The 27,039-nt window shown below is 43.9% G+C and overlaps 1 protein-coding gene across 2 annotated transcripts in view; it reads right to left on the bottom strand.

Annotated features, from left to right (window-relative positions):
• Nucleotides 1-21,829, bottom strand: part of LOC144669607 (putative ATP-dependent RNA helicase DDX17) — a 40,566-nt gene extending 18,737 nt beyond the window's left edge. For both annotated transcript variants that reach the window (XM_078532144.1, XM_078532145.1), the window contains exons 1-8: nucleotides 21,670-21,829; nucleotides 20,211-20,379; nucleotides 10,480-10,576; nucleotides 9,304-9,437; nucleotides 7,128-7,193; nucleotides 5,220-5,361; nucleotides 1,069-1,229; nucleotides 671-843 (exon numbers count right to left, since the gene is read on the bottom strand). In XM_078532144.1, the coding sequence (XP_078388270.1) occupies nucleotides 671-843; nucleotides 1,069-1,229; nucleotides 5,220-5,361; nucleotides 7,128-7,193; nucleotides 9,304-9,437; nucleotides 10,480-10,576; nucleotides 20,211-20,379; nucleotides 21,670-21,716 (989 nt within the window). In that variant the 5' untranslated portion in view covers nucleotides 21,717-21,829. The remainder of the gene's footprint in view (nucleotides 1-670; nucleotides 844-1,068; nucleotides 1,230-5,219; nucleotides 5,362-7,127; nucleotides 7,194-9,303; nucleotides 9,438-10,479; nucleotides 10,577-20,210; nucleotides 20,380-21,669) is intronic.
• Between the last annotated feature and the right edge of the window lie 5,210 nt (nucleotides 21,830-27,039).

Raw genomic sequence — 27,039 nt, 5'->3', positions numbered from 1 at the left:
TATTCCTGCAATGACCTTATTCGTCAATGTGCAATTTTTGTTAAACTCTGTCCCTTCCTATCGCATTCTGCTTGCCTTTACCCACGCCATTATTCTGTTCCGATGCCTCGACCTTTCTCTTTGCATTTCTAAATCTCCCTTCGCCCGAACACTACCGCTTTGTAGGTTTAAAGCTCTGTCCACAGCCCTAGTTATACGATGGCCAGGACCCTGGTCCAGCTTGGTTTAAGTGAAGCCCATCCCAATGCAATAGGTCACTCTTTGCTGATTACTGATGCCTTTGAGAACTCCCCCGCCCACTGAGATTGGTCAGCACATGGAATGTTCTACCTGAAAAGGTGGTGGAAGCTGATTGCATAAATATTAAAACTCCGTTGGACAGATACTTGAGGATGAGGAGCTACTGGCGTTACAGACAAAAAGCCAAGAATGTGGGACTAAGCATGACTGTTCCAAGAGCCAGCACAATGGGCTGATCAACCTTCTTTGCTGCAAGTTTCTATCATTCTATAAATTTTTAAAAATTCATTCATTCTTGGGATGTAGGCTTCACTGGCTGGGCCAGCATTTATTGCCCATTCCTAGTTGCCCTTGGGAAGGTGGCGGTGAGCTGCCTCCACCTCACATAGTGGGCTATCACCTGACATCCTAAATACCTAGACACACTCACTTCAGGTCCTTCTCCGTCTCCTGACATACATCAACAATTTGGAGGATATTGTGGTTGGCACTCAGCTCCAGGGCTCCAACATTGATCTGGATGTAATCCCGTAGGAAGTCCTCTGCTAGCTGCCGCACTTCTTTTGGCCAAGTGGCACTCCACATCAGAGTCTGTCTGTCTGGCTGAATAAAAGAAGCAAAGTTTTAGGATTTCTAACATGGATCCAGTGCACAAAGCGCCATTTCCAATTATCCCAGTCCACGAACATACTGTTGGCATTACATTCCACTGTATCAGAATGAGGGGTATTTAGGCTCAAGCGTGCGAAGGTGTGCAATTTTAACAGCAGCACACTGCCTTATAGGCGGTATGATTTTAACGATGCTTTCAAGTTCCACTATTCTTACCCGGATCTGCTCCACAATCTTCCGGATCTGAGGCTCAAAGCCCATGTCCAGCATGCGGTCAGCTTCATCCAGCACCAGGTAAGTACAGCGACGGAGATTAGTCTTCCCAGCTTCCAGAAAGTCAATTAGTCGGCCTGGGGTTGCAATACAGACTTCCACTCCTAAAACAGGGCACAGTGAAGCAGAAATTCAGGATCAGAATAAATCACTGAGCTAATAAACAGTGGCTCAGTTTAAAAAAATAAACCAATTTAATTTTCAATTATTATTCTCCCTGTTTGCTATTTTGTTTACTATTTTATCAAATCCTACACATTCTAAATTACACATCTATCTTTTAATTGAGCTAAAATGACGTGCAGCATTGTGTCAATGTACATGTATGTATTGGGTGGCCTGGGGTCAGGGTAAATTGTGTGGGGGCTGGGGGTGGTGCAGGGGGTTGGTGGTGATGGTTAGATTGACAGGTTGGGAAAGAAGGATTCGGATGTCCATTTGACTTCTTACCTCCAATCCGGGTACAGAAATCAACAGCAAGCTGATCAAATTTGAGTGTCAATTTAAAATGGAGTGAACAACAAGGTGAGAGGATGGGATTAATGGATAAGAGTGTCTAACATTCACACAATTGAGTAAACAAAACGGCAGAGAGATTTATAAATGCACAAACACATTTTTTTTTTTGCTGCAGGCTATTGCATGGTGATGTATAGGATAGTTGGGCCCAATTCTGTCCTCACCTGACATTTAGACATGATGAATTCTAATCGGGGGATAACAAATGAGGAAGAAAACTCTTTAACTGTTCCCCTCCTCGACTCTGAACTGATTACACAACTCCTACCACTACCTTAGCTGAGTTCAAACAGTGCAGATTAGGGATCAAACTTTCTTTATTCATTCATGGGATGTGGGTGTCGCTCGCTAGGTCAGCATTTATTGCCCATCCCTAGTTGTCCTTGAGAAGGTGGTCATAAGCTGCCTTCTTGAACCGCTGGAGACCATGTGGTGCAGATACGTCCACAGTGCTGTTAGGCAGGGAGTTCCAGGATTTTGACCCAGCCACAGTGAAAGAACAGCGATATACTTCCAAGTCAGGATAGTGAGTGGCTTGGTGGGGAACATCACCACTTAGAAGTTCACACGTGTCTGCTGTCCTTGTCCTTTTAGATGGTAGTGGTCGTGGGTTTGGGAAGTGCTGCCTAAGGAACCTTGGTGAGGGTTCCTGCATTGCACCTTGCAGATGGTACAAACTGCTACCATTGTGTGTTGGTGGCGGAAGGAGTGAATGTTTGTGGATAGAGTTCCAAACAAGTCCTGGATGCTGTCAATCTTCTCAAGTGTTCTCGAGCTACACTCATCCAGGCAAGTGGAAAGTATTCCATCACACTCCTGACTTGTGCCTTGTAGATGGCGGACAGGCTTTGGAGAGTATAGATGTGAGATACTCACCATAGAATTCCTAGCCTGCTCTTGTAGCCATAGTATTCATATGGCTAGCCCAATTCAGTTTCTGGTAAATGGTAACCCCCAGTATGTTGATAGTGGGGGATTCAGCAATGGTCTTCTTCTTATCGTGTCCATGGACAGTCTATACATGGTCCAGCCAGAACTGGACACATTTTTGCGCCTTGTTGTTGAATATCATGGGGCAAATGTTAGAGTCTCTCTAGATGGTCATTGCCTGGCAGTTATGTGGCGCCAATGTTACTTGTCAGTCCAAACCTGGATATTGTCCAGGTCTTGCTGCAATTGAACATGGACTGCTTCAGTAACTGAGTCATCATGAATGGTGCTGAACATTGTACAATCATCAGCAAATATCCCCACTTCTGACCTTATGATGGAAGGAAGGTTATTGATGAAGCAGCTGAAGATGGCTGGGACAAGGACACTACCCTGAGGAACACCTGCAGTGATGTCCTGGAACTGAGATGATTAACCTCAAACAACCACAACCACCTCGTGCTCGGTATGACTCCAACCAACCGAGAATTTTCCCCCCGATTCCCATTGACTCCAGTTTTGCCAGGGTACCTTGTTGCCACACTTGGTCAAATGCTGCCTTGATATCAAGGGCAGTCACTCTCGCCTCGCCTCTAGAATTCAGCCCTTTTGTCCATGTTGGAACCAAGGCTGTAATGAGGTCAGGAGCCGAGCGAAGCCTGGCAGAACCCAAACAGAGCGTCAGTGAGCAGGCTATTGCTAAGCAAGTGCCAATTGATAGCACTGTTGATAACTCCTTCCAACACTTTACTGATGATGGAGTAGACCGATGGGGCGATAATTGGCCGGGTTGGATTTGTCCTGCTTTGTGTGTACAGGACATACCTGGGCAATTTTCCACATTGCCGGGTAGATGCCAGTGTTGCAGCTGTACTGGAACAGCTTGGCTAGGGGTGTGGCAAGCTCTGGAGCACAGGTCTTCAATACTATTGCCGGGATATTGTCAGAGCCCATAGCCTTTGCAGTATCCAGTGCATTCAGCTGTTGCTTGATATCACATGGAGTGAATCGAATTGGCTGAAGATTGTGATGCTGGGGACCTCCGGAGGAGGCAGAGATGGATCATCCACTCGGCACTTCTGGCTGAAGATTGTTGCAAATGTTTCAGTCTTGTCTTCTGCACTGATATGCTGGGCTTCCCCATCATTAAAGATAGGGAAATTAGTGGAGCCTCCTCCTCTACTGAGTTGTTTAATTGTCCCCCACCCTTTGCGACTGGATGTGGCGGGACCGCAGAGCTTAGATCTGATCTGTTGATTGTGGAATCGCTTAGCTCTGTCTATCGCTTGTCGCTTATGCTGTATTGTAGCTTCAATGGGTTGACACCTCATCCTCACCGGTGCCTGGTGCTGCTCCTGACATGCCCTCCTGCACTCTTCATTGAACCAGGGTTGATCCTCTGGCTTGGAGGTAATGGTAGAATGGAGGCAGGGGGGGGGAGAAATGCCAGGCCAAGAGGTTACAGTTTGTGGTTGAGTACAATTCTGCTGCTGCTGACAGCCCGCAGCACCTCATGGCTGCCCAGCCTTGAGTTGCTAGGTTTCTTCAAAATCTATCCCATTTAACACCGTGGTAGTGCCTCCCAACATGATGGAGGGTATCCTCAACGTGAAGACGGGACTTCGTCTGCACAAGGGCTGCGTGATGATCACTCCACTGATGTTTTTCCCTCTTGTTGGTTCCCTCACCACTTGCTGTAGACCCAGTCTTAAGGGCTCAGCCACTCGGCCAGTAATGGCGCTACTGAGCCACTCTTGGTGATGGACATTGAAGTCACCCACCCAGCGTACATCCTTGCCACCCTCAGTGCTCCAAATGGTGTTCAGCATGGAAGAGTATTGATTCATCAGCTGAGGGGGGCACGTTACATGGTAATCAGCAGGAGGTTTCCTTGCCCATGTTTGACCTGATGCCATGAGACTTCATGGGGTCCGTAGTCAATGTTGAGGACTTCCAGGGCAACTCCCTCCAAACTGGTGTCTGGGACATTATCCGTAAGGCATGTTTCTGTGAGCATGACAATGTCAGGATGTTGCTTGACTAGGCCCCAGATGTCAACAGGGCTGAGTTTTCCATTGTCGTTTACGGTTCACCTAGGTGGTCCATCTGGTTCCATTCCTTTTAGACTTTTTAGTGGATTGATATTTCAGAGGGCAGTTAAGAGCCAACCACATTGCTGTGGGTCTGAAGTCACATGTAGGCTAGACAGCAGATCTCCTCCCCTAAAGGAGATCAATGAACCAGGTGGGTTTTTATGACAATCAACAATGGTTTCATGGTCATCATTAGACTTTTTATTTTCAGATTTTTATTGAATTCAAATTTCACCATCTGCTGTGGCGGGATTTAAACCCAGGTTCCCAGAGCATTACCCTGGGTCTCTGGATTACTAATCCTGTGACAATACCACTATGCCTATCCCTCATCTGCATGGCTCAGTTATTCACAGCTAAAATCCACTGAGCCACATAAATCCAGGAAATGTTCTAGCTCCAGAAGTACACATTTTCTGCAAGTTAACTGTAGTAAAATTTGAAAAAGCATGAACAACCTTGCAGTCTGCTTTGCAAATTTCAACATTTATGGGAGACTTCAGCATCTCCACAGATAGATTCTCCGTAAGAGTCTGCCATAGTTCCACATACCCCTCTCCAGGTCCCGGATCTGAGGGCCTTTAGGTGCACCTCCGTAAATACAGGTACTCTTTATCCGTGAAGATTTGCCATAGTCTTCTGCGACCAACTGCACCTGCTGTGCCAGCTCTCGAGTTGGAGCCAATACCAAGCACTGTGAAAGGGGAAACCCAGCAATCAGAATATGAAAACAGATAGACTTAACCCAGAATAATGTAACAACTCTAAATGAAAAATTCTTACGAGCAGTATACAATTTAAGTGGAGAGAGATTGCAAAACTCTGCAGCACAAGAGGAATCTGAGTCTCCCGGTACATGAATCACAAAAAGTTAGTATGCAGGTGATTAGGAAGACAAATGGAATTTTGTTGTTTATTGCAAGGGAAATGGAATATAAAAGTAGGGAAATTTTGATACAGCTGTACAGGGCATTGGTGAGACCACATCTGGAGTACTGTGTACAGCTTTGGTCTCTTTACTTAAGACATAATTGCATTGAAGCAGTTCAGAGAAGGTTCACTTGACTAATTCCTGAGGTAATGGGGTTATCATCTGAGAAATGGTTGGGCCTGTATCTACTGAGTTTCTAAGAATGAGAGCTAATCTTATTGAAATGTTGTCCACTCACTCATTGATTCTGAGGGGACTTGACAGGGTAGATGCTGAGAGGATGTTTCTCCTTATGAAAGGCTAGAACTAGGGGCCACAGTTTAAAAATAAGGGTTCTCCCATTTAATAAGGAGATGAGGAGAATGTTTTTTCTTTCAGAGTCATTAGTCTGTGGAATTATCTTTCCCAGAGAGCAGTGGAGGCACAGTTATTGAATATTTTTAAGGCTGGGTTAGATTGATTCTTTTGTTAATCAAGAGTCTAAGGGTATAAAGGGTATACAGGAAAGCAGAGTAGAGACCAGAATCAGATTAGCCATGATCTTACAAAATGGCAGAGCAGGCTTGAGATGCCAAATGGCTTACTTCTGCTCCTAACTTATATGTTTGTATGAGTGTAATAGAACCCTCTTATGGCCATTTGTGCATGTTTGTATATAAACCAAACTGGATTAAACTAGTTTCACTTTGCTGCTAGACTCCATGTCGTACACACGAGTGCTTTTGTCTTGCAAAGATATCAGAGTTCAGAAAACCTTTCCAATTATATAACACCTTAAACATTTTAATGTGCTTCACATGAGTTACTTTGAAAAGTGGCTGTTATGTAGCCAAATGTGACAACCATTTTGCACTGAATAAGATCCTACAAAAAGCCATCAGGATGGTCTGTAAATCTGCTTCTGGTGGATTTGGTTGAGGAAATGTTAGGTTCAGACGGTGGAAGAACTCCCTCCTAAAGGATTCTTAATATTAATATGAACAGGTACGCTGGATCTTGGATTACCGTCTCATTGAAGGACTGCATCTTTAACATGCACCAGTCCCCTGCGACTATACTGGAGTGTCAACCTGGATTATGTGCTAAAGCAAAGGAGTGGGGCTTGGTACCACATTCTTCTGCTGTGGGTGTCAGCTGTGGCTCAGTTCATAGCACCCTCGCCTTTGAATCAGAAGGTTGTGGGTTCATGTCCCACTCCCGGAAACCAAAGAACTGTGAATGTACTCGAAAGAGTTGCAATCTGTGACTGTTGATAACTCGAAAGAGTTACTTGGAAAACTTTGACTGGGGTGCTGTGGCTCAGTTCATAGCACCCTCGCCTTTGAATCAGAGGGTTGTGGGTTCATGTCCCACTCCCGGAAAACCAAGAACTGTGATTGTACTCGAAGAGTTGCAATCTGTGACTGTTGATAACTCGAAAGAGTATAATCTCACGACAAATAATCACCGTCCAAACTATGAAATGTTGCCACAAGAAACAATCCATTAACAGAGATAATTGCAATTAATTTAAAGGAAAGCACACTCACAATGGGGCCATCACCACGCTCCAGGAATGGCTGATGGTTGATGTGCACAATGGCTGGCAGTAAGTACTGAAAAATAAAAGCTCAAGTTACAATCCTTCCAACAATCTAATCATCAATTTACTCATTAAACTGTTAAAACTCACAGTTGAAGAATAAACTTCCAGATGTCATAAGCTTCCCGTCACTACTGTCTACTAAAATTGACGAGTTGTGGGGACTTTATGCATGGAGTTTCTTTTCCCCTGACAGATGAAATCCAAATTCAGGCCACATTATACATCTAACCTTGCCCCTTCCTGCTGCTAGCTTTGCCTACAATTTTATTAACTGAGCTCCACTAGATTTTTAATATATATTGATGCTCTTAGCATCTATAAAAATAAATCCTACATGGCAACTGCATGTGACAACAAGAGTTTGAGTAAAACTGAAGTCAACTCTCCCGTGAAGTCATGCCTGACACAAAAGATGGTTATGGTTGCAGGTCAATCATCTCAGCTCCAGGATGTCAGTGAATTTCTCAGGACCAACCACCTTTAGCTGCTTCATCAAGTCTCTGAAGTGGATCTGAATCTGAATCACCTTCTGACTCAAAGGTAAGAATGCCACTAATTGAGCAACAGCCGTAGCTAACAATGGGGAATAAATGTCAACATCCCGATAAGGAATTAAAAAAATCTTGGGCAGAGAAAAGGGAAGGCTAAATTCTAGATGCAACTATAAATTCACCTAGGACAAGACACCCACACTGTTTCAGATATATTACAGATAATCGATTACTACCCTGTCTAGCAACAATCCGGGGGATGGGGAGATGTGAGGTGCCAGGCCGGGGAGAGTTCAGGAGAGATGGGGGATATGTCAATATGAAACAGATATACATTTTATTTTCAATGGCTCTGGGATTCATTTGCCAAATGTGAAAGTTCACATCCTTCAGGTCTTCTAGCAGAGTCTCTTGGGATTCATACTCAAGTCATATGGGCAATCTGGAGCAGGCCATATTAGATTTAAATAAATATGATTTCATTCATTAGCAGCCGAAAGGCATGTAAACATTTATCCAAAAGTGATCGTAATCTGATCAAATTCAATGTTGTGTTTGAAAGTAAAGAAAGTCAATAAATCCACCAGATCCAGATAAGAATTCCCAGCAAAGGCAGTAATCTTGAGAACGTGAAGGATTTTTGAGAGGCCATATCAGCCTCGAGAGATAACTAGGAATCAAAAGGTTAAAGTACAAACAAGCTTAAATCTTTGGTAGAGGATTCAAAAATACTTGGTGACATTTAATTCTATTATCAATAAAAGGCTCAAGAGGATTGTGGGGGTCTAAATGAAGAAGTTCTGCTACATGGACTATTGAGTGAAACTATTCTAAAATGATAATTCTAGAGTAGCAAGAAGAGAGTATGTGCATTTTTTTTACAATGTCTTTCACGGTTGATTTATAGGCAGCCACAGCAGCCAGTTTGTGCACAGCAAAGTCCCACAAACAGCGCTGAAATGAGAAGCCAGTTAATTATTTTCTGGCGATTTTGGTTGAGGGAGAAATGTTGGCCAGAAACTCCCTGCCTTTCTTTGAATACAACAACAACATTTTTTACATCTACTTAGATGGAAGTCAGAACCTCGGTTTGATTTCTCAGCCAAAAGATGGCACCTCTGACAATGTAGTAATGCACAGAACTGTCAGCCAAGATGCAACTGGAGAGTTTTTGATGTCAACCCCAAATCCTGTGCTAACATAAATGGGCACCAAGTGAGCAGTCCCTATCAGCCTTGTGGATGACCTTCTGAAAGGAACACATGCTTTCTGAAACTAGAAATCCAGATGCATTTAGGTTATATAAAAAAATCTAAGAATATAGTATAAACTTTTCAAGGACCAAAAATAAGCCAAAAATCCAAAGATCTAGAGTAACAAAATCTTCTTTGGTGTGCTGGTAACATGCTTGCTGAGAAGAGGTAAAAAAAAATATCTTTCATACAGCTAGTGATGTTGGAAGAAAGGCATGAATCCAAGTGGCTGCTTGCTCACAGATGGTAGTACATGCGAAAGCTGAACAACTTCAAATGAAACTTTCAGGTGTAATTTAAACTGACAAGAGCTAACTTAAGAATCATTAAATTTTAATCTTTCACACAAGGAGGAGAAAAGTTGAAAAGTACTTACAGCCAGAGTTTTGCCAGATCCAGTCTGTGCAATTCCAACCATATCACGCCCACTGAGTGCCACAGGAAAGCCCTGGCACTGGATCGGCGTCGGCTCCACAAAATTCAGCGAACAAAGAACGTCCATTACGTAGGCTAGAAAACGAAAAGCAAAACATTCACAACAGGCATCTAACATCACAAGAACTGCAGATGCTGGAAAACAAACCCTCAGAGCAGCTTTATCAGAACTAGAAAATATTATAGATGCATAGCATTTAAAAAACAGAATAAAGAAAAAAGGGGAGGAATACACACAGGCAGTGGTGTGACCTGTAAAGTGCTCTTTTTTGGTTTCCTATTAATACTATTTCAGATATTTAATAACCTCCTATTTTTCAGGTCGCAATAGATCCCAAAGCAAGTGTTTGCATATGTGCATCTGTGTTTTATCTTCCCTTCTTGGTCCTGTTCCTTTTTAAATGCTGTTCTCCTGTAATTTCTTCCAAGTCTGATGAAGTTCAACACCTGAACTCATGGGATGCAGACAGAGCTGCTAAATGTAGTCAGTAATTTCAGTTTATGTAGTTAAAATGCCAAGCCATGTTACTACTTTATCAACCGCCTAACAGGTAGCCTTGAATAAGAAATCCCCTAGCTGTAGCTATTCGTCCCATGCAATACAGCCCATGATTATTTGAAGGAATGCAAAAATCCACAATAAACATTTCCCTTTTCATAGTTTAATATGTATAATCCAAAATAAACCAGCAAGACCCAAATCTATGGCCAGTTCTGTACTTATAATCTCATCTCTGCAGGTAAATCAGAAATAGCAGACTTTCTACATCAAATCAACAGTTTCTGCACAGTGCAATATGGATGTTTAAATGCATCTGCCTGGAATCTCAAATCATCCGCTCTGGTCCCATTGTTGCATGCTTTCTGACAATCTTAACTACACAATCCACCTGTTCGTAGTCAAGATCCTACACAATAGGAAAGCAGAGTAAAATAATCTACCACTCTGCATCCAGAGCCTAAGACTTCCCTTCAAAACACCCTCTGTATGTATTTTATATAAAACCGTATCTCATGCACTCACAACACGTAATGTATGTTAAAAAATAAAGCAAGGGGCAAAAGAGCAGAGTAGGAAAAAATGCAAGAAGCTGCATCATACATGGCTGACACTCACAAGGAAAATTTGCTTGGTGAAACTGGAACACTGGTTTCGGACAGTCTGTTCCTTTTGTTGTAATCTCTTTCTTTCGACGGAAGTCCTCGACATCGTACTGCCAAGAGTCAAAAAGCAGTTTCAATTATAACAGTTCAGCAATGTCAACAAGTCACCTAAATTTCTGGTGGAAGGAGAGAAAGAGACCCTCAGATTTCAGTGGCAACACCTCTGCCATTCCAGCACTTATCACCTCAAATGGGTCCCCAAAGTTTGCCAATTCCTAGTTAAATTCACAAATGTTCAAACCTAGCAGAAATTGTTCACAGAGCACCTAACACTGTTATACATGATTAATTCTTTAACATCTTCCATACACAACATAGTTAAGCATATAGAATAAATATGTGCTTAATAACCAACATTGATACAAATCAACAATTATAAGACTTCTTCTTCCACCTCTCTCATTTCCCACTGATAAGTCAGAAGTCCACTTTCCCACAGCTTAATCCCTTAGGATCCTAGTACACATTTCAAAAGCACAATGTGGAAGAAAAGGGTTAAGTACAGCACAGAAAAAGGTTATTCGGCCCAAATAATCCATGCTGGTGTTTATACGCCACAAATCTCCTCCCATCCCAACTACTTCAACTTAACCATTCAGCAGATCTTCCTATTCCCTTTTCTCTCATGACCATGTTTAATTTCCTTTTGAAATCATCCAAGCAATTTACCTCACCCGCTTTACGTGGCAATGAATTTGACATTCTAACTGCTGTAAGTAGAAGAGGTTTTCCTTATTTCTCCATTTAAAAAATTTAGTAACTATCTTGTATTTATGGCCACAATCGGAAACATTTTCTCCACGCCATCCCGCCCAACACAATTATAATTTTAAAGAGCTCTATGTGGTCACCTCTAAGGTTTCTTCTGAAGAAAAAAGCCCCTCCCTGGGAAATAAATCACAATGCTGTTAGCATTAATTCCTTTACTGACCTGCGATGCTGCTTTGAATAATTTGCTCAAATGCTTCCCTCTTCTACTTCATTCAGTTCCTTATTTTCTAAGATGAAGGTGCTGTTTCTGTTTGCCTAACAAATTTCATCAGATCAAACATGCATTCAATCAGATCTTCCACTTAACTGTCCAGTCCAAAACTAATCTAACGTTTTCTGGTATTATGCCACATTGTTCACTATATAACCACCAGTTTGAGGGCACCATCTGCAAACTTTGATCTGTTACGATGCTGTATCTTCCTCTTACTGAAAATGGCTAGGATATTCTGGACAACGTTTACCTCACCCCCCCCAAAAAAGTGCAGTCCATGTGGTGTAGATACACCCAGAGTGCCGTTAGGAACGGGGGTGGGGTTTCCAGGATTTTGAATCAGTGACAGTGAAGGAACGATGATATACTTCCAAACCAGGATGATGTGTGACTTGGAGTCAAACTTGCAGGTGGTGTTCCCATGCGCCTGCTGCCCTGGATCCTCTAGGTGGTAGAGGTCATAGATTTTTAAAGTGCCTTATAGTGTTGCTGCAGTGCACCTTGCTGATAGTACACACTGCTGCCATTGTCTCTCCATGAAGGAGGGAGCGAATGTTTAAGGTGGTGGATGGGGTGATCAAACTGGCTGCTTTGTCCTTGGTGTCAAGCTGCTTGAATGTTGTTGGAGCTGCACTCATCCAGGTAAGTGGAAAGCATACCATCACACTTCTAACTTGTGCCTTGTAGATGGTGAACAGCTTTTGGGCTGTCAGGGGGAGAATTACTCACCACAGAATTCCCAGCTTCTGAACTGCTCCTGTAACCATAGCATTTATATCGCTCGGGTTCCAGTTCAGTTTCTGGTCAATGCCCACAATGTTGATAGTGGCAGATTCAGTGATGGCAATGCCACTGAATGTCATGGGGAAAATGTTAGATTCTCTCTTGATGGATAAAGTCATTAAACTGGCATTTGTGTGGCACGAATGTTACTTGCCACTTATTAGCTCAAGACTGAATGTTGTCCAGATCTTGATGCATTCGGACACGGAATTCTTCAGTATCTGAACACTGGGACTGGACACTGCAATCATCAGCAAGCATCCCCATTTCTGACCTTATGGGTAGAATGATCCCCCCGTTTGGTTTGGGGGGGGGGGGGGGGGGGGGGAGTGCTCTGCGAGGATGGGCACAGACCCGATCGGTGCCCCCGATGAGGTGCGTGCCACCATTTTATGTGGGCGAGCTAATTAAAGCCCACCCAGCGTGATGCACGCCTGGAAGCGCTGAGTGTTCCCTGGGCAGGGGGGGGGGGGGGGGAAAGAGAGAGAGAGAGAGAGAGAGAGGTGTGGTTTGCCGAGTTGGGGCCTGCGCACGAAAGAGCGCAGAATCTCCCTGACGCATGGAGCTGCTGCCTCAGGGAGATTAGTTTAAGTTCCAAAGATTTTAATAAAGGAAAAAAAGAAAAGTTTAGGACATGTACCCTCATGTGACAGTGTCACATGAGCTGGGATATGTCAATGAACTTTATTGAAAAAATTTATTTAATTTATAAACCCTTCATGAAATCTCAACACGCCGTGGATGAGGTTCCATGAAAAATTCGAAGGCTGCCTGGGCTCTTCACCTGCCCGCCAACCTTAAGGTTGGACAGGCAGCTTTCTCAATAGGCTTAATTAGTTCTTTAATGGCCTTAACAGGCCTTTGACAGTTCGGCGGGCGCGCAGGTGGTTTTTGCTGTTTCTTATGCTTTTTCTTCTAGTGTTAAATTCTCTTACCTCTTTAGTTGTCCACATCTTCTTTGGCAAGTAGAGTTCTCGCCCCTTAGGGTCATGAACCGGTTCTGTGTTTTCTGTCGTTTTACCCAGTTTTACATGGTCTGTCTTATCACATTGAAGTCAGTCTTTTCTAAATCTAGAATCTTAATAGTGGTTTCACAGTTTTTTCCCTTTCTAACACCAAGTTGAACTCAATCATATTATTATCACTATTAGATAAATGTTCACATACATTCAGAATGTTCATTAAATTTGGCTCATTGCTTATTCCTAAATATATGGCCTGCCCACTTTTTTGTTTCTAGGATATATTGCTACAAAAATCCCAAGAATTCACTACCTTCCGACGTGCTCTAATCTGCTTATTGCTTATCCCAAACCCCATGAAAAGCATTCTGCCTTTGCTACATGCTTGTCTAATATCTACTTATTCAATCTACCACTTCACAGCTGCCATCATGTGCTCTTATACACCACTTCTTTCTTCAGTCCCTTTCAATTTCTTGTTTCTACACATTAAGTTTCCATTGCCTGCTTACCTCTCATTATATCTTCTCTAATCATTTTGTTGAAGGGATTTATTGAAGTAAAATTTATGCTTTTAAAAAAGTACCAGGCAATGACCACCTCCAACAAAATAGAATCTAACCAACTCCCCATGATATTCAAAGGCAACACCATTGCTGAACCCTCCAACACCAACATCCTGGGGTCACCATTGACCAGAAACTTAACTGGACCAGCCACATAAATACTGTGACTACAAGATCTGGTCAGAGACTGAAAATTCTGCTGCAAGTTTCACCTCTCCTGACTCCATAAAGCTTACCCAACATCCACAAGGCACAAGTCAGGAGTGTCCGGATAAGTGCAACTCCAACAACACTTAAGAATCTTGAAACCAGGGCCTGAATGACACCCAATCCACCACCTCAACTATTCAGACCCTCCACCACAAGTGCATCATGACTGCAGTGTTGACCTCTACAAAATGCACTGTAGCAACTCGTCATGGTTCTTTCCAAACCAATCACCTCAACCACACCAGGACACGAGCAGAAGTCTAGGAACTACCACCAACTTCAAATTTTCCTCCAAACACCAGTCACAGCTCATTTGGCAACACTCTAGCTGAGAGGAGGGGGGTTTGGGTTCAGGTCCCACTCCAGGACTCGAGCACAAAATTATGGCTGACACTCCAGAGCATAATGAGCAAATGCTGCACCACTGAAGGTGCCATCTTTTGGATGAGACATTAAACCAAGGCCCCACATGCCATTCCAGATGGACGTAGATTTGCTGATACTATACTGAAAAATACCAGGGATAGTATTTCCGGTGTCCTGATCAATGTTTATCTCTCAAACAGCATCAGAAAAACAGATTAGTTGGTCTTCAGTACACTGCTGTTTGAGGGAGTTTTGTGTGTGCAAACTGGCTGCCACATTTCCTGCATCAGAACAGTGGCTATACTTCAAAAATACTTCACTGGCTGTATTGCACTTCGCGATGTCTGGTGGAAAAGCACTATATAAATGCAAGTTTTTCTTTCTTTTCAAGATATGTACCATTCTAATTTGAAAATATGCCGCCGTTCCTCTATCACTACTGGGTTAAAGCCCTGGGTCTCCCTCCCTAACAGCACTGTGGGTGTACCTAAACCACATGGGCTGAAGTGGTTCAAGAAGGCAGCTCACCGTTACCTTTTTTATTAATTCATTGGATGTGTGCGTCGCTGGCTAGGCAACCATTTATTGCCCATTCCTAATTGCCCTTAAGGTGGGGGTGAGCTGCCTTCTTGAACCACTGCAATCCTTGTGGAGTAGGTACACCAACAGTGGTGTTCGGGAGGGAGTTCCAGAAATTTCACCCAGCAACAGGGAAGGAACGTAGATATAATTCCAAGTCAGGATGGTGCGTGGCCTGGAGGGGAACTTGCAGCTGGTGGTCTGCCAATGCACTTGTCACCTTTATCTGTCTATGTAGTAGAGGTCGCAGGTTTGGAAAATGCAGAAGGGAGCTTGGTGAGTTGCTGCAGTGCATCTTGTAGATGATACACACTGCTGCCAATGTGCGTCAGTGCGATGAAGGAAGTGAATGTTTCAAGTGGTGGATGGGGTCCCAATCAAGCGGACTGCTTTGCCCAGGATAATGACGAGCTTCTTGAGTGTTGTTGGAGCTGTACTCATCCAGGCAAGTGGACAGTATTCTATCACACTCCTGACATGTGCCTTGTAGATGGTGGGCAGGCTCTGGGGAGCTAGGTGGGGAGTTACACTCTACAGCATTCTCAGCCTCTGACCTGCTCTTGCAGCTTGGTTTGGAGGGGAACTTGCAGGTCGTGGTGTCCCTATACATTTACTGCCCTTATCCTTTTAGGTTGTGGAGGCTGCGGGTTTAGAAAGTGCTACTGATGAAGCCTTGGTTAGCTGCTGCAGTGCATCTTGTAATGTATATGGTACACACTGTTTTAAGTTAGTGCATACGGTGCTGATCAAGTGGACTGCTTTGACCCAGTAGGTGTCTTTCTTCTTAAGTGTTGTTGGTGCCGCACTCATCCAGACAAGTGCAGAGTATTTGATCACACTTCTGACTTACGCCTTGTAGATGAGGCACAGGCTTTGAGGAGTCAGGTGTGTTACTCACTGTAGAATTCCCAGCCTCTGACCTGCTCTTGTAACTTGTAGGCTGGTCCAATTCGGTTTCTGGTCAATGGTAACCCCAGGATGTTGAAAGTGGAAGATTCATCATTGCTATTGCCATTGAACATCAAGGAGCGATGGTTAGATTCTCTCTTGTTGGAGATGGTCATTGCCTGGCACTTGTGTGGCGGTAATGTTACTTGCCACGTTATCAGCCCAGGCCTGGATATTGTCTAGGTCTAGCTACATAGGGACAAACACATTGTGAAATTATTTGCAAACATCCACACTTCTGACCTTATGATAGAAGGAAGGTCATTGATGAAGCAGCTGAAGATGGTTGGGCCTAGGGCGCTACTCTGAGGTACTCCTGGAGCAATGTCCTGGGACTGAGATGATTGACCTCCAACATCCACAACCATCTTCCTTTGTGCTAGGTATGACTCCAAACTGTGGAGAATTTTTTTCTAATTCCCATTGACTTTATCTTTGCTGGGGCTCCTTGACTTGGTCAAATGCTGCCTTGATGTCAAGGGCAGTCACTCTCACCTCACCTCTGGAGTTCAGCTCTTTTGTCTACGTTTGGACAAAGGCTGTAATGAGGTGGCCCTAGCAAAACCCAAACCCAGCGACAGTGAGCAGGTTATTACTGAGTAAATGCCACTTGATAGCATGGTTGATGACCCCTTCCATCACTTTACTGATGGAGAGAAGACTGATGGGCCAGTAATTTGGGTTGGATTTGTCTTGTTTTTTGTGTGCAGGATATACCTGGGCAATCTTCCATAATGCCAGGTAGATGCCAGTGTTATAACTGTACTGGAACAGCTTGGTTCAGGGCGCAGCTAGTTCTGGAGCACAAGTCTTCAATACTACTGCTTGAATTATTGTCAGGGCCAATAGCCTTTGTTGCTTGCAGTGCCTTCAGCCATTTCTTAATATCACGTGGAATGAACTCAATTGTCTGAACACTGACATCTGCAATGCTTGGGACCTCAGCAAAGGGCTGAGATGGATCATCCACTCGGTACTTCTGGCTGAAGATTGCTGCAAATGCTTCAGCCTTATCTTTTGCACTGATGTGCTGGGCTTCCCCATCAATTAGGATGGGAATATTTGTGGAGCCTCCTCCTCCTCCTCCTCCAGTGAGTTGTTTAATTGTCCACCACCATTCAGGACTGGATGTGGCAGGACTGTAGAGCTTAGATCTGATTCGTTGGTTGATGGAGCGCTTAGCTCTGTCTATCACAGAGCTGTTTGGCATGCATCTAGTCCTCTTTTGTAGCTTCACCAGGTTGACATCTCAGTTTTAGGTATGCCTGGTGCTGCTCCTGGCACATCTTCCTGCACTCTTCATTGAATCAGGGCTGATCCCCTGGCTTGATGGTAATGGAGGAGTGGAGGATATGCCAGGCCACGAGGTTACAGAAGGTGACCATATACAATTCTGCTGCTGCTAATGGCCGACAGCGCCTCATGGTTGCCCAGTTTTGAGTTGTTAGGTCTGTTCGAAATCTATCCCATTTAGCATGCTGGTAGTGCCACACAACACAATGGAGGACATCCTCAATGTGTGGGCAGGATTTTGTCTCCACAAGGTGGTCACTCCTAGTAATACTGCCATGGATAGGTGCACCTGCTACAGATTGTTGAAAACCAGGTTGTGGGTTTTTCCCTCTTGTTGGTTCCCTCACTATGTGCCAAAGACCCAGTGTAGCAGCTATGTCCTTTAGAATTCATCCACCTCGGTGAGTAGTGGTGCTAACAAGACACTTTTGGTGATAGACACTGAAGAGTTTCACCCAGAGTACCTTCTGTGGCCTTACCACCCTCAATGTTTCCTGCAAGTGTGAGGACTACTGATTCATCAGCTGCCACCTCTGGTGAGTATGTATTGTCCCACTGACAGAGATGGTAGTGTCTGGGGCATTGTCTGTAAGATATGATTCCGTGAGTTTGACTATGTTAGGCTGTTCCTTGACTTGTCTGTGGGACAGCTCTCCCAATTTTGGCACAGATGTCCATAAGGAGGGCTTTGCAGGGTTGACAAGACTGGGTGTGCTGTTGTTGTTTCCAGTGTCTAGGTCGATACCGGGTGGTCCGTCCAGTTTCATTCCTTTTAGACTCTGTAGTGGTTTGATACAACTGAGTGGCTTGCTAGCCCACTTCAGAGGGCATTTAAGAGCCAACAACATTGCTGTGGGTCTAGAGTGACATGTAGGTCAAACCAGGTAAGGATGGCAGATTTCCTTCCCTGAAGGACATTTGTAAACCAGATGGGTTTTTAAGGAAAACAGACAATGGTTTCATGGTCACCATTAGACTAGTTTTTAATTCCAGATTTATGAACTGAATTTGAATTCCATTATCTATTGTGTGGGGTTTGAACCCATGTCCCCAGAGGATCAGAATGGGCCTCTGGATTACTAGTCCAGTGACAATACCACTATACCACTGCCTCCCCATCTCAATGTTAATTAGGGTTGGGCAACAATCACTGGCCTTGCCAGCAATGCGCACATTCCATGTAAGAATAAAAATGTCATCTTTCATTACTAAAGTTACTCCTTCCCCATTATTGTTCCCTATCTTTCCTGTAGACCTTATAATCTGGTATATTTAGCTCCCAGTCCCCAGGTCTTTGTAATGGCTACTCTGTCAAACCCTCAAAAGTTGAAATTGCGCCATTAATTCATCAAATTTGTTCCTTATACAGTGCATTTGTATAAAGAACTTATTTGAACCACACATCCTAATATAGGTGGAGGGTGGAAACTCATGGAGCATAAACACCTGCATGGACCAGCTGGTCAAATGGCCTGTTTCTATGTTGTAAATACTATTTAATTATTCTACACTGCATCCTTCCAAGGCCAATATATCCTTCCTGAAATGAGGTAGCTAGAATGAACACAGCAATCCAGATGGTGCTCTGAACAACTGTTACATAATTTCCAACCCTTTGATTTCCTCGACATGAAAGGCAAGGTTCCATCCTCCACCATCTCCAAATCGTCACGACTGCTCGCTTGGCATTCGATACTGGATGAGCAGAAATTTCCTCCAACTAAATGTGATGAAAAGCGATGCATCGTCTTTGGTCGCAACTCTGCTCCACAGCCTCAGACTCCAATCATTTTCTCTAGCAACTATCTGAGGCTGAAACAGATTGTTTGCAATCTCGGTGTGATATTTAACCCAAAGATGATCACGTAAACTCTCCAACACCATAACTACCTACTTCCACCTCCCATCTCTGCCACTGCCTCAGCTCATCAGCTGTCAAAACCCTCAGCCATGCTTTTGTTATTTCTAGACTCAACTATTCCAACGCACTCATGACCAGCCTCCCACCTTCTTTAGGTCATCCAAACTATGTTGGCTGTATCCTGACTTGCATCAAATCCCATTCACCTTTCACCTGTGGTCCGCTGACCTACACTGGCTACTGGTTAAGCAACGCTTTGATTTTAAATCCTCATCTTGTTTTCAAATTCCCCCATGGCCTCACCCCTTCCGATCTCTAATCTCCTCCAGTCCTATATTTCAGTGATTTCTGTACATGGACTCTCAAATCTCTGTTCCCCTACAGTTGAGCACTTATTGCCATTTAGAAAATACTCTGATCCATCTTATCTTCAAAGTGGGTGGAATCAGACATTGAATTCCAGCTGCCAGTTTTGCCCACTCACCTAATTTATCCTTTGCATTTCTGTTTCTGACTATTTACTGTGCCTCCTAACTTAATATGTTGTCAGCAAACTTAGATATACAGTTCTCTTTCTTTTATGAAGTCACGTATAAATAAGCTGAGGCCCTAGTATAGATCACTGGGGGAAGCCATCACTGGTGACATTCTGCCAACTGGAGCACATATCCATTATCCCTACTCTGTCACCCACCTCCTAACCAATTCCCTTTTCTGTTTATAAGGACTTCCAATTCTATGTGCCCTCATTTTGGTTAAATCTCTTAGAGGGGATATTTCAAATTTAACTCAAAAGTATATCTTTAAAAATTGCGTACCTTTGCAGTTAAAGTCTTTTTGTAAACAAGCACACATCTAAAATTCAATAATGCACCATGGAATAGTATAGCCTCTTGTTTGATTACCAGTGATTACTCTTTAAAAGTAATTGATCAGCTGTGAAGCACTTTGGAACACCTGGACAGGTGTGAAAGGTACTACAGAATGATACAGAAAAAGCAACCCACTGTGTTTGTGGAGACAACAGAACGCAGCACTCACTGAGGCACTGTACCCCAACATGGCTCACTCAGGTTCTGGAATACAGAGACAGGATTGTCCATTGTTAATTTTCATGACATGGATACCCACCGGGCTTAATCGAACCACTTCGGGGTGCTCTACATAGAAGTTCTTCTCAAATTTAGGCAACTCCTCCAGGTCCCACTTCTTCTTCCTCAGCCGTTCTCCAGGCTGTCCGAATTTCTTACCAAGTGATGGACCCCCACGGCTGGGCCCGCCACCAAACCGTGGGCCGTTGCTAGTGAAAGGAGGTTGGATCTCAGTCAGAAATAGGTACAACTGCAACCCAGAGGTTAGTTACACAGAGCCATCAGGGTGTGACATTGGGGGGGGGTTTATTATTAGCGCAGCAACTGACAGTGTTTTGATGTGCTGTGGGGTCAGACCTGGGCAGAGCCATCAGCAATGTAAAGCCTGCCACAACCACAGAATGAGAGGTGATCTTAGTGAAACATAAGATCCCGAGGGGACTTGACAGGATGGATGCTGAGAGAATGTTTCCCCTCACAGGGGAGTCTGAAACTCAGAGGCACAGTTTAAAAATAAGGGGTCTTCCATTTAGATGGAGATGAGGAGGAACTTCTTCTCTCAGAGGGTCGTTAGCCTTTGGGATTCTCTTACTCAGAGAGCAGTATAGGCTGGAACATAGGACTCAGGAGCAGTAGACCATTTGGCCTATCGAAGATGCTCTGCCATTCGATAAGATTATGGCTGATCTGATTTTGGCCTTAACTCCACTTTTCTGTCTGCCCCCCAATAACCCTTGATTCCCTTGTCGATCAAAACACTCTATCGAACTCAGCCTTGAAATACATTCAATGACCCAACCCCCGCTGCTCAATGGATCATTGAGTATATTCAAGGCTGTGTTAGATAGATTTTTGATCAACAAGGGAGTCAAGAATTAAGGGGGCAGGAGGCAGGAAAATGGGGTTAAGGCCACAATCAGATCAGGTCAATCCGATCAGCCATGATCTTATTGAATGGTGGAGCAGGCTCGATGGGCAGAATGGCCTACTTCTATTTGATGCTGCGCCAAAATTTGTGACGTCACCGGCTGAGCCTGGTATCCCGGATGGAGGCGGGATTACGAGATCACCGCAGCGATTGGTCGTGGTATCTGTCAATCAGGGCACAAACTGACAGCAAGAACAGCCAATCGGATAGAGAGCAATATCCCCGCCGCGCCAATCAGAACGCAGTACGAACGGAAGGCGGGATCTGCTTCTCCGGCTCCTCAAGAGTGACCGGCGCCAACCGGAATGAGCTGGCCCGGCGCAGCCACGACCCCCACCGTCAACAACCCCCGACGGTCTGGATAACAACTATCTAACCCTTCCCCCACCGACTGGCCAATTCCCCGCAGTCGAGGAGCGGCAGCCGGCCCTGGATCCCCAGGCCTGGACTGGTGCGAGGCCTCTCCTGGCCCAATCCGCACCGTCTGAAACTATTCCGTCTCCTCATCCCCCCCCCACCCCACCCCCCCGACTCAAATCCGGCCGGTACGGAGTCCCGATCAGCCGCCTACCTTCCCCGGTCTCTGCCGCGGTCACGGTCTCCGCCGAAGCCCCTCATTTTCAGTGGATTCTTCCCGGTAGGAAACAAAGAAGCCGCAGTGCGTGTGACAGGATCGACAGCAAGACGCCAGAACAGCCGCCCCTCCCGCCGGAACCCGGATCAGCCGCCCCTCCCGCCGGAATCCAGTCTGCTCGGCAACAGTGACGTCAATCACCACACGTCACATCCTTTGGAACGGCTGCACCAATCAGCAGAGGGCGGTGTTTGCTTTTTTAGGATGCGGCCTGTGGATCAAGGCCTTGGTTAAAGCCAAAAGCTGGGGAGTTTCTTCACCAATACTGGCTCCATTTCAATAAAAGCAAAAAAAAAAACTGCGGATGCTGGAAATCCAAAACAAAAACAAAGATACCTGGAAAAACTCAGCAGGTCTGGCAGCATCTGCGGAGAGGGACTCGAAACGTTAACTGTTCCTCTCCGCAGATGCTGCCAGACCTGCTGAGTTTTTCCAGGTATCTTTGTTTTTGTTCTGGCTTCATTTAACTCCGTCATATACTAAACTAAAACTGCAGAACATAATAAAAACAGAAACTGCTAGAAAAAACTCAACAGGTCTGGCAGCAACTCCAGTATTTTGCTTTTATTTAAGTGTATGACATCTCTGTGTGGAGGTTAAACACACCCTCTCCAAAGACAAGAGAGATGTCAACCTCTTAAGTAATGAAATATCAAAAAAGCATCAAAAAACTTGCCCAGTGTAGGAGCTTGAGGGTCCTTGGTGGTGGGGGGTGGGGGGCGGTCAGAGACCAAGGGTCCTGGGGGTCAGACCCTGAGGGTCCCGGCCATGCCTGAGGGCAGAGCACTCTTGAGGGGGTTAGAACCTGAGGGTCCCGGGGGGAAGTCATGTCCGGAATCAGAGGCGAAGGGTCCCAACAGTACGCAGGGAAGGGCAGAGCAAGAGGGTCCCAGCAGTCGTTTACGGGTAATCACAGAGAAATAATATGTTACAAGGGCAAGTCAGCATAGCTTTATTTGGGAAGAGAAGAACAAACTTGTTTGGAAGTATCAAAGCTTGAGGCTAAAGGGAACCCCATGATTATTTATTTTTACCTCAGCAAGCCAAGATTTAGTGCCACGTAAGAAGCTAGCCCACAAGGGAGAAAATCAAGGAACAGGTGGGTGGATATTGAAGAGCCAGCTGCAACAGAGGGCTGAGCTCATAGAGGCTGGGAAGTGACTAGTGAAATATCCCAAGGATCAGCAGTGTATATCAATGATTTGGAAGTGGGACAGAGACATTTGTCTAAGGATAGCAATGACACCAGGGAATGAGTGTGCATTGTGAACAACCAAGAGCAGGTTGATCACGTGCAGACTGTAGAGTCAGGCTGAGAATGACATTATATTCAATGTTGCCAAGTGCAATATGAAGAGGCAAGAGGAGAATAAACACTGGAATTATATCCTTTCAAGTGAAGCAGCATTTCACTTGCGTTTCCCCTAACTTTAGTCTACTGCATTCGTTGCTCCCAATGCGGTCTCCTCTACATTGGAGAGACCAAACGTAAACTGGGCGACTGCTTTGCAGAACACCTGCGGTCTGTCCGCAAGAAAGACCCAAACCTCCCTGTCGCTTGCCATTTTAACACTCCATCCTGCTCTCTTGCCCATATGTCTGTCCTTGGCTTGCTGCATTGTTTCAGTGAAGCCCAACGCAAACTGGAGGAACAGCACCTCATCTTCCGACTAGGCACTTTACAGCCTTCCGGACTGAATATTGAATTCAACAACTTTAGATCTTGAACTCCCTCCTCCATCCCCACCCCCTTTCCGTTTCTTCCCCCTCCCTTTTGTTTTTTCCAATAATTTATATAGATTTTTCTTTTCCCACCTATTTCCATTATTTTTAAATTTATACCTTTAATGCCCTGATAGTCTTTCCACCCCACCCCCACTAGAGCTGTACCTTGAGTGTCCCACCATCCATTCTTAATTAGCACATTCGTTTAGATAATATCACCACCTTCAACACCTCTTTGTTCCTTTGTCTGTGACATCTTTCGATTATCTGCTCCTATCACTGCTTGCTTGTCCCTACAACCACCGCCCCCCCCAACTTCTCTCCCCCCACCCTCCCAACCTTAAACCAGCTTATATTTCACCCCTCTCCTAATATTACTCAGTTCTGTTGAAGGGTCATGAGGACTCGAAACGCCAACTCTTTTCTTCTCCGCCGATGCTGCCAGACCTGCTGAGTTTTTCCAGGTAATTCTGTTTTTGTACTGGAATTATATTAGTCTACAAAGGGAGTGAGTGGGAATTATGTTTTTGATAATGTTGGTTCAACATGGGAGTCCAAAATGTATCACTTCACACTTCACTGCAAAAATTCCACGTGACTGCCTATTTCATCAGCCTGCTCATCCCCCTGCAGTCTGATGCTATCCTTCTCGCCACTTAATACATTAGGGTATTGTGTCACCTGCAAACTGTGAAATCATTGTCCCAATAGCCAAGTCTAAATGGCAAGCAGCTAGGAACTCTGGAGCAGCAGAGAGACTTAGGGGTCCACATACAGAAATCACAGGTACAAAAAGAATTACAAATGTTAATGGAATGTTGGCCTATATCTCAAGGGTTGGAACACAAAAAAGTAGAAGTAATGTTACAACTGTACAAAGCTCTGGAGAGACTCCATCTGAATATTCAGTTCTGGGCATGCATCTCAGGAAGGATATATTAACTTTGAAGGGATGCAGCGCTGATTGACCAGAATAATTCTGGGCCGAAAGGGTTAAATGAGAACAGATCGCATAGACATGTGTAGCGTATTAAGGATAGAAGATTAAGGGTGGTAGTCTAATTCTGATGGGAGAGTGCAAAACAAGGGGTATAATCTAAAAATTAAAGCTAGGCCGTACAGGTTTAATATCAGGAAGCATTTCTTTACATAATGGTGGTGGAAATCTGGAATCTTTTTCCCAAAATCAGTTGAGGCTGTGGGCCAATTGAATAATTTCAAAACCGAGATCAATATATTTTTGTTGGCCAAAGGTATGAAGGATTACGGAATCAAAATGGAGAGATGGAGTTAAGATACATATCAAGAACGATCTAATTGAATGGTGGAACAGCTTAAGGGGCTGAATGGCCTACTCTTGCTCCTATCTTCCTACACACAGGTCATTAAAAGAGAAATGGTCCTAAATCAGATACCTAGGAGGCAACATTCTGATAAACAACCATTCATTCATCACTACTGTTGATACATAGGGATGGAATTAAAGAATGGGAACAATATGTATAGGTTCAATGGCCTTTTCTAATTACTGGATGAATAAATGTAAAGAGACATAGTGATGAGAACAAGTTGTATTACAGTTAAATCTTGGCAAGGCATCAAGCTTTTGGGGGACTCAAGGGTTCCTTCAACTTCATAGGCATTTTTTGCGCAGGTCCTATGGGTTCCAGATAAATGACCTGCAACACCTTTTTAATGATTTGCACAAACATGAGCTCGAGGATTTTATCTGCTAATGGTCTACTTTACCTCTTCAACCTGTGGAAGGAGGTGTGATGTTTGAAATAAGAAAAAGGACAAGAACATAGTAACAATTTGGACTTTAGAATCAAAGACATCATTTATAAATTTGTGGACAATGATATTTGAAGCAATAATCAATACTGAGGAAGGCTGCAACAAATTACAGGAGGACATTAATAAACTTGTAGAATGGGCAAATAACAGGCAAAAAAGTTCAACACAGATAAATGTGAGGCAGTACATTTTGGTAGGAAGAATAGGGAGCTCACATTACTTGGAGGGTGCAAGTCTAGGTGGGGTAGAGTAACAAAGAGCTCTTGGGGTACAAATACACAAATCATCAAAAACGTTGCGCTATACATTAGCAAGGGAATGAGCAAAACCAAGTAAGGCTATATTTATGGAGGGATAGAATTGAAAAATAGGGAAATTATGCTAAACCTTGTATCGAACCTTGGTTAGACCACACTTAGAATACTGCACGCAGTTCTGGTTGCCATATTGTAAAAAAGAAATAGAGGGACTGGAGAGAAGATTTACAAGGATGATACCAAAAATGCATGGGCATACATATCAGGAAAGGATTGGCAGACTGAGTCTCTTCTCTCTTGAAAAAAGACTGAGGGGTGACCTAATATATGTCTTTAAAATTATGAAATGTATCTACATTATAGCGTGGACACAGAGAGAATGTTTTGTGGGGAACAGCATAACAGAGACCATCAATAATAAGAGTCACCAAGAAATCCAATCGGGAATTCAGAAGAAACTTTTTTACCCCAACAGTGGTGAGAATGTGGACCCACAGGGAGCGATTGATGTGAATAGCATAGACGCATTTAAGGGGAAGTTAGACAAGCATATGAGAGAGAAGGGAGTAGAAGATCACAATGATAGATTGAGAGGAGGAAAGATGGAGATAACAAAGGGATGGGTTTATTTGGCTCAAAGACTTTTTCCTGTTCCTAAAATATGTTCTATTAATTCTACAGGACAGGGAGAGGCCATCATAAAACAAGCATAATGTATGTGTGATGTCACAGACAATAGAAAACAGTGGGATGTAAATTATGTAAAATTACAGGTTTTCAACATCACAGGAGGATACAATATCTTGAGGGTTATAATACAATATGTCAGAGTTGAGAAGGATGTGTTATATCTAATGAGTTGAGAAGGATGTGTTATTTCTGATTTATATTTTATAATGTGTATACTAACAAACACACATTAACAAATTATCCAGTACTGTTTCCTCACTCAAAAATTCACTATTCATCTTAATGCACTGTCCACAAGAGATTCAGCAACTCTATATTTTGAAAACAGTAATTTACCCATACTCTTTCTGGCTCTGCTTTTGGAAACATCATCTGTCAGGAAAGAAAACTTTGAGCTCCAACAGGCCTTGTCACCTTCTTTCTTTGACTTAAGGGAAACCAAAAGGTTCCCAGACATTGCATTGTGCTGTATATTTGCCATACATCTTGGTGATGCAGAAAGGTCATTTAGAGCATGCTCTTCCAGTCGAGAGAAAACAATCCCACAAACAACAAAAGCAGCATGGCATTCACAGGGCATGCAGGAATTGGTTCTGTTACATACAAGAGCAGCTTTTTTTGTTAGAGCTCTGTTATTTGTATGACTAGCGTCTAAGCTGAAAAAAATGCAAGAACAAGCCCTGTTTAGGGGATAGTGAATTGGAGGTAAAATTATGAAAGGTATCTACATTATAGCATGGACACAGAGAATGTTTTCTTTTGTGGGGAAGAGCATAACTAGAAACCATCAAAAATAAGATAGTCACCAAGAAATCCAATCGGGAATTCAGAAGAAACC

The sequence above is a fragment of the Cetorhinus maximus genome, chromosome 29 (genome assembly GCF_964194155.1).
Source record: "Cetorhinus maximus chromosome 29, sCetMax3.hap1.1, whole genome shotgun sequence".
Classification (NCBI taxonomy): domain Eukaryota; kingdom Metazoa; phylum Chordata; class Chondrichthyes; order Lamniformes; family Cetorhinidae; genus Cetorhinus; species Cetorhinus maximus.
Note: the sequence above shows the minus strand (reverse complement) of the source record. Positions and strands in the feature narration are given on the sequence as shown.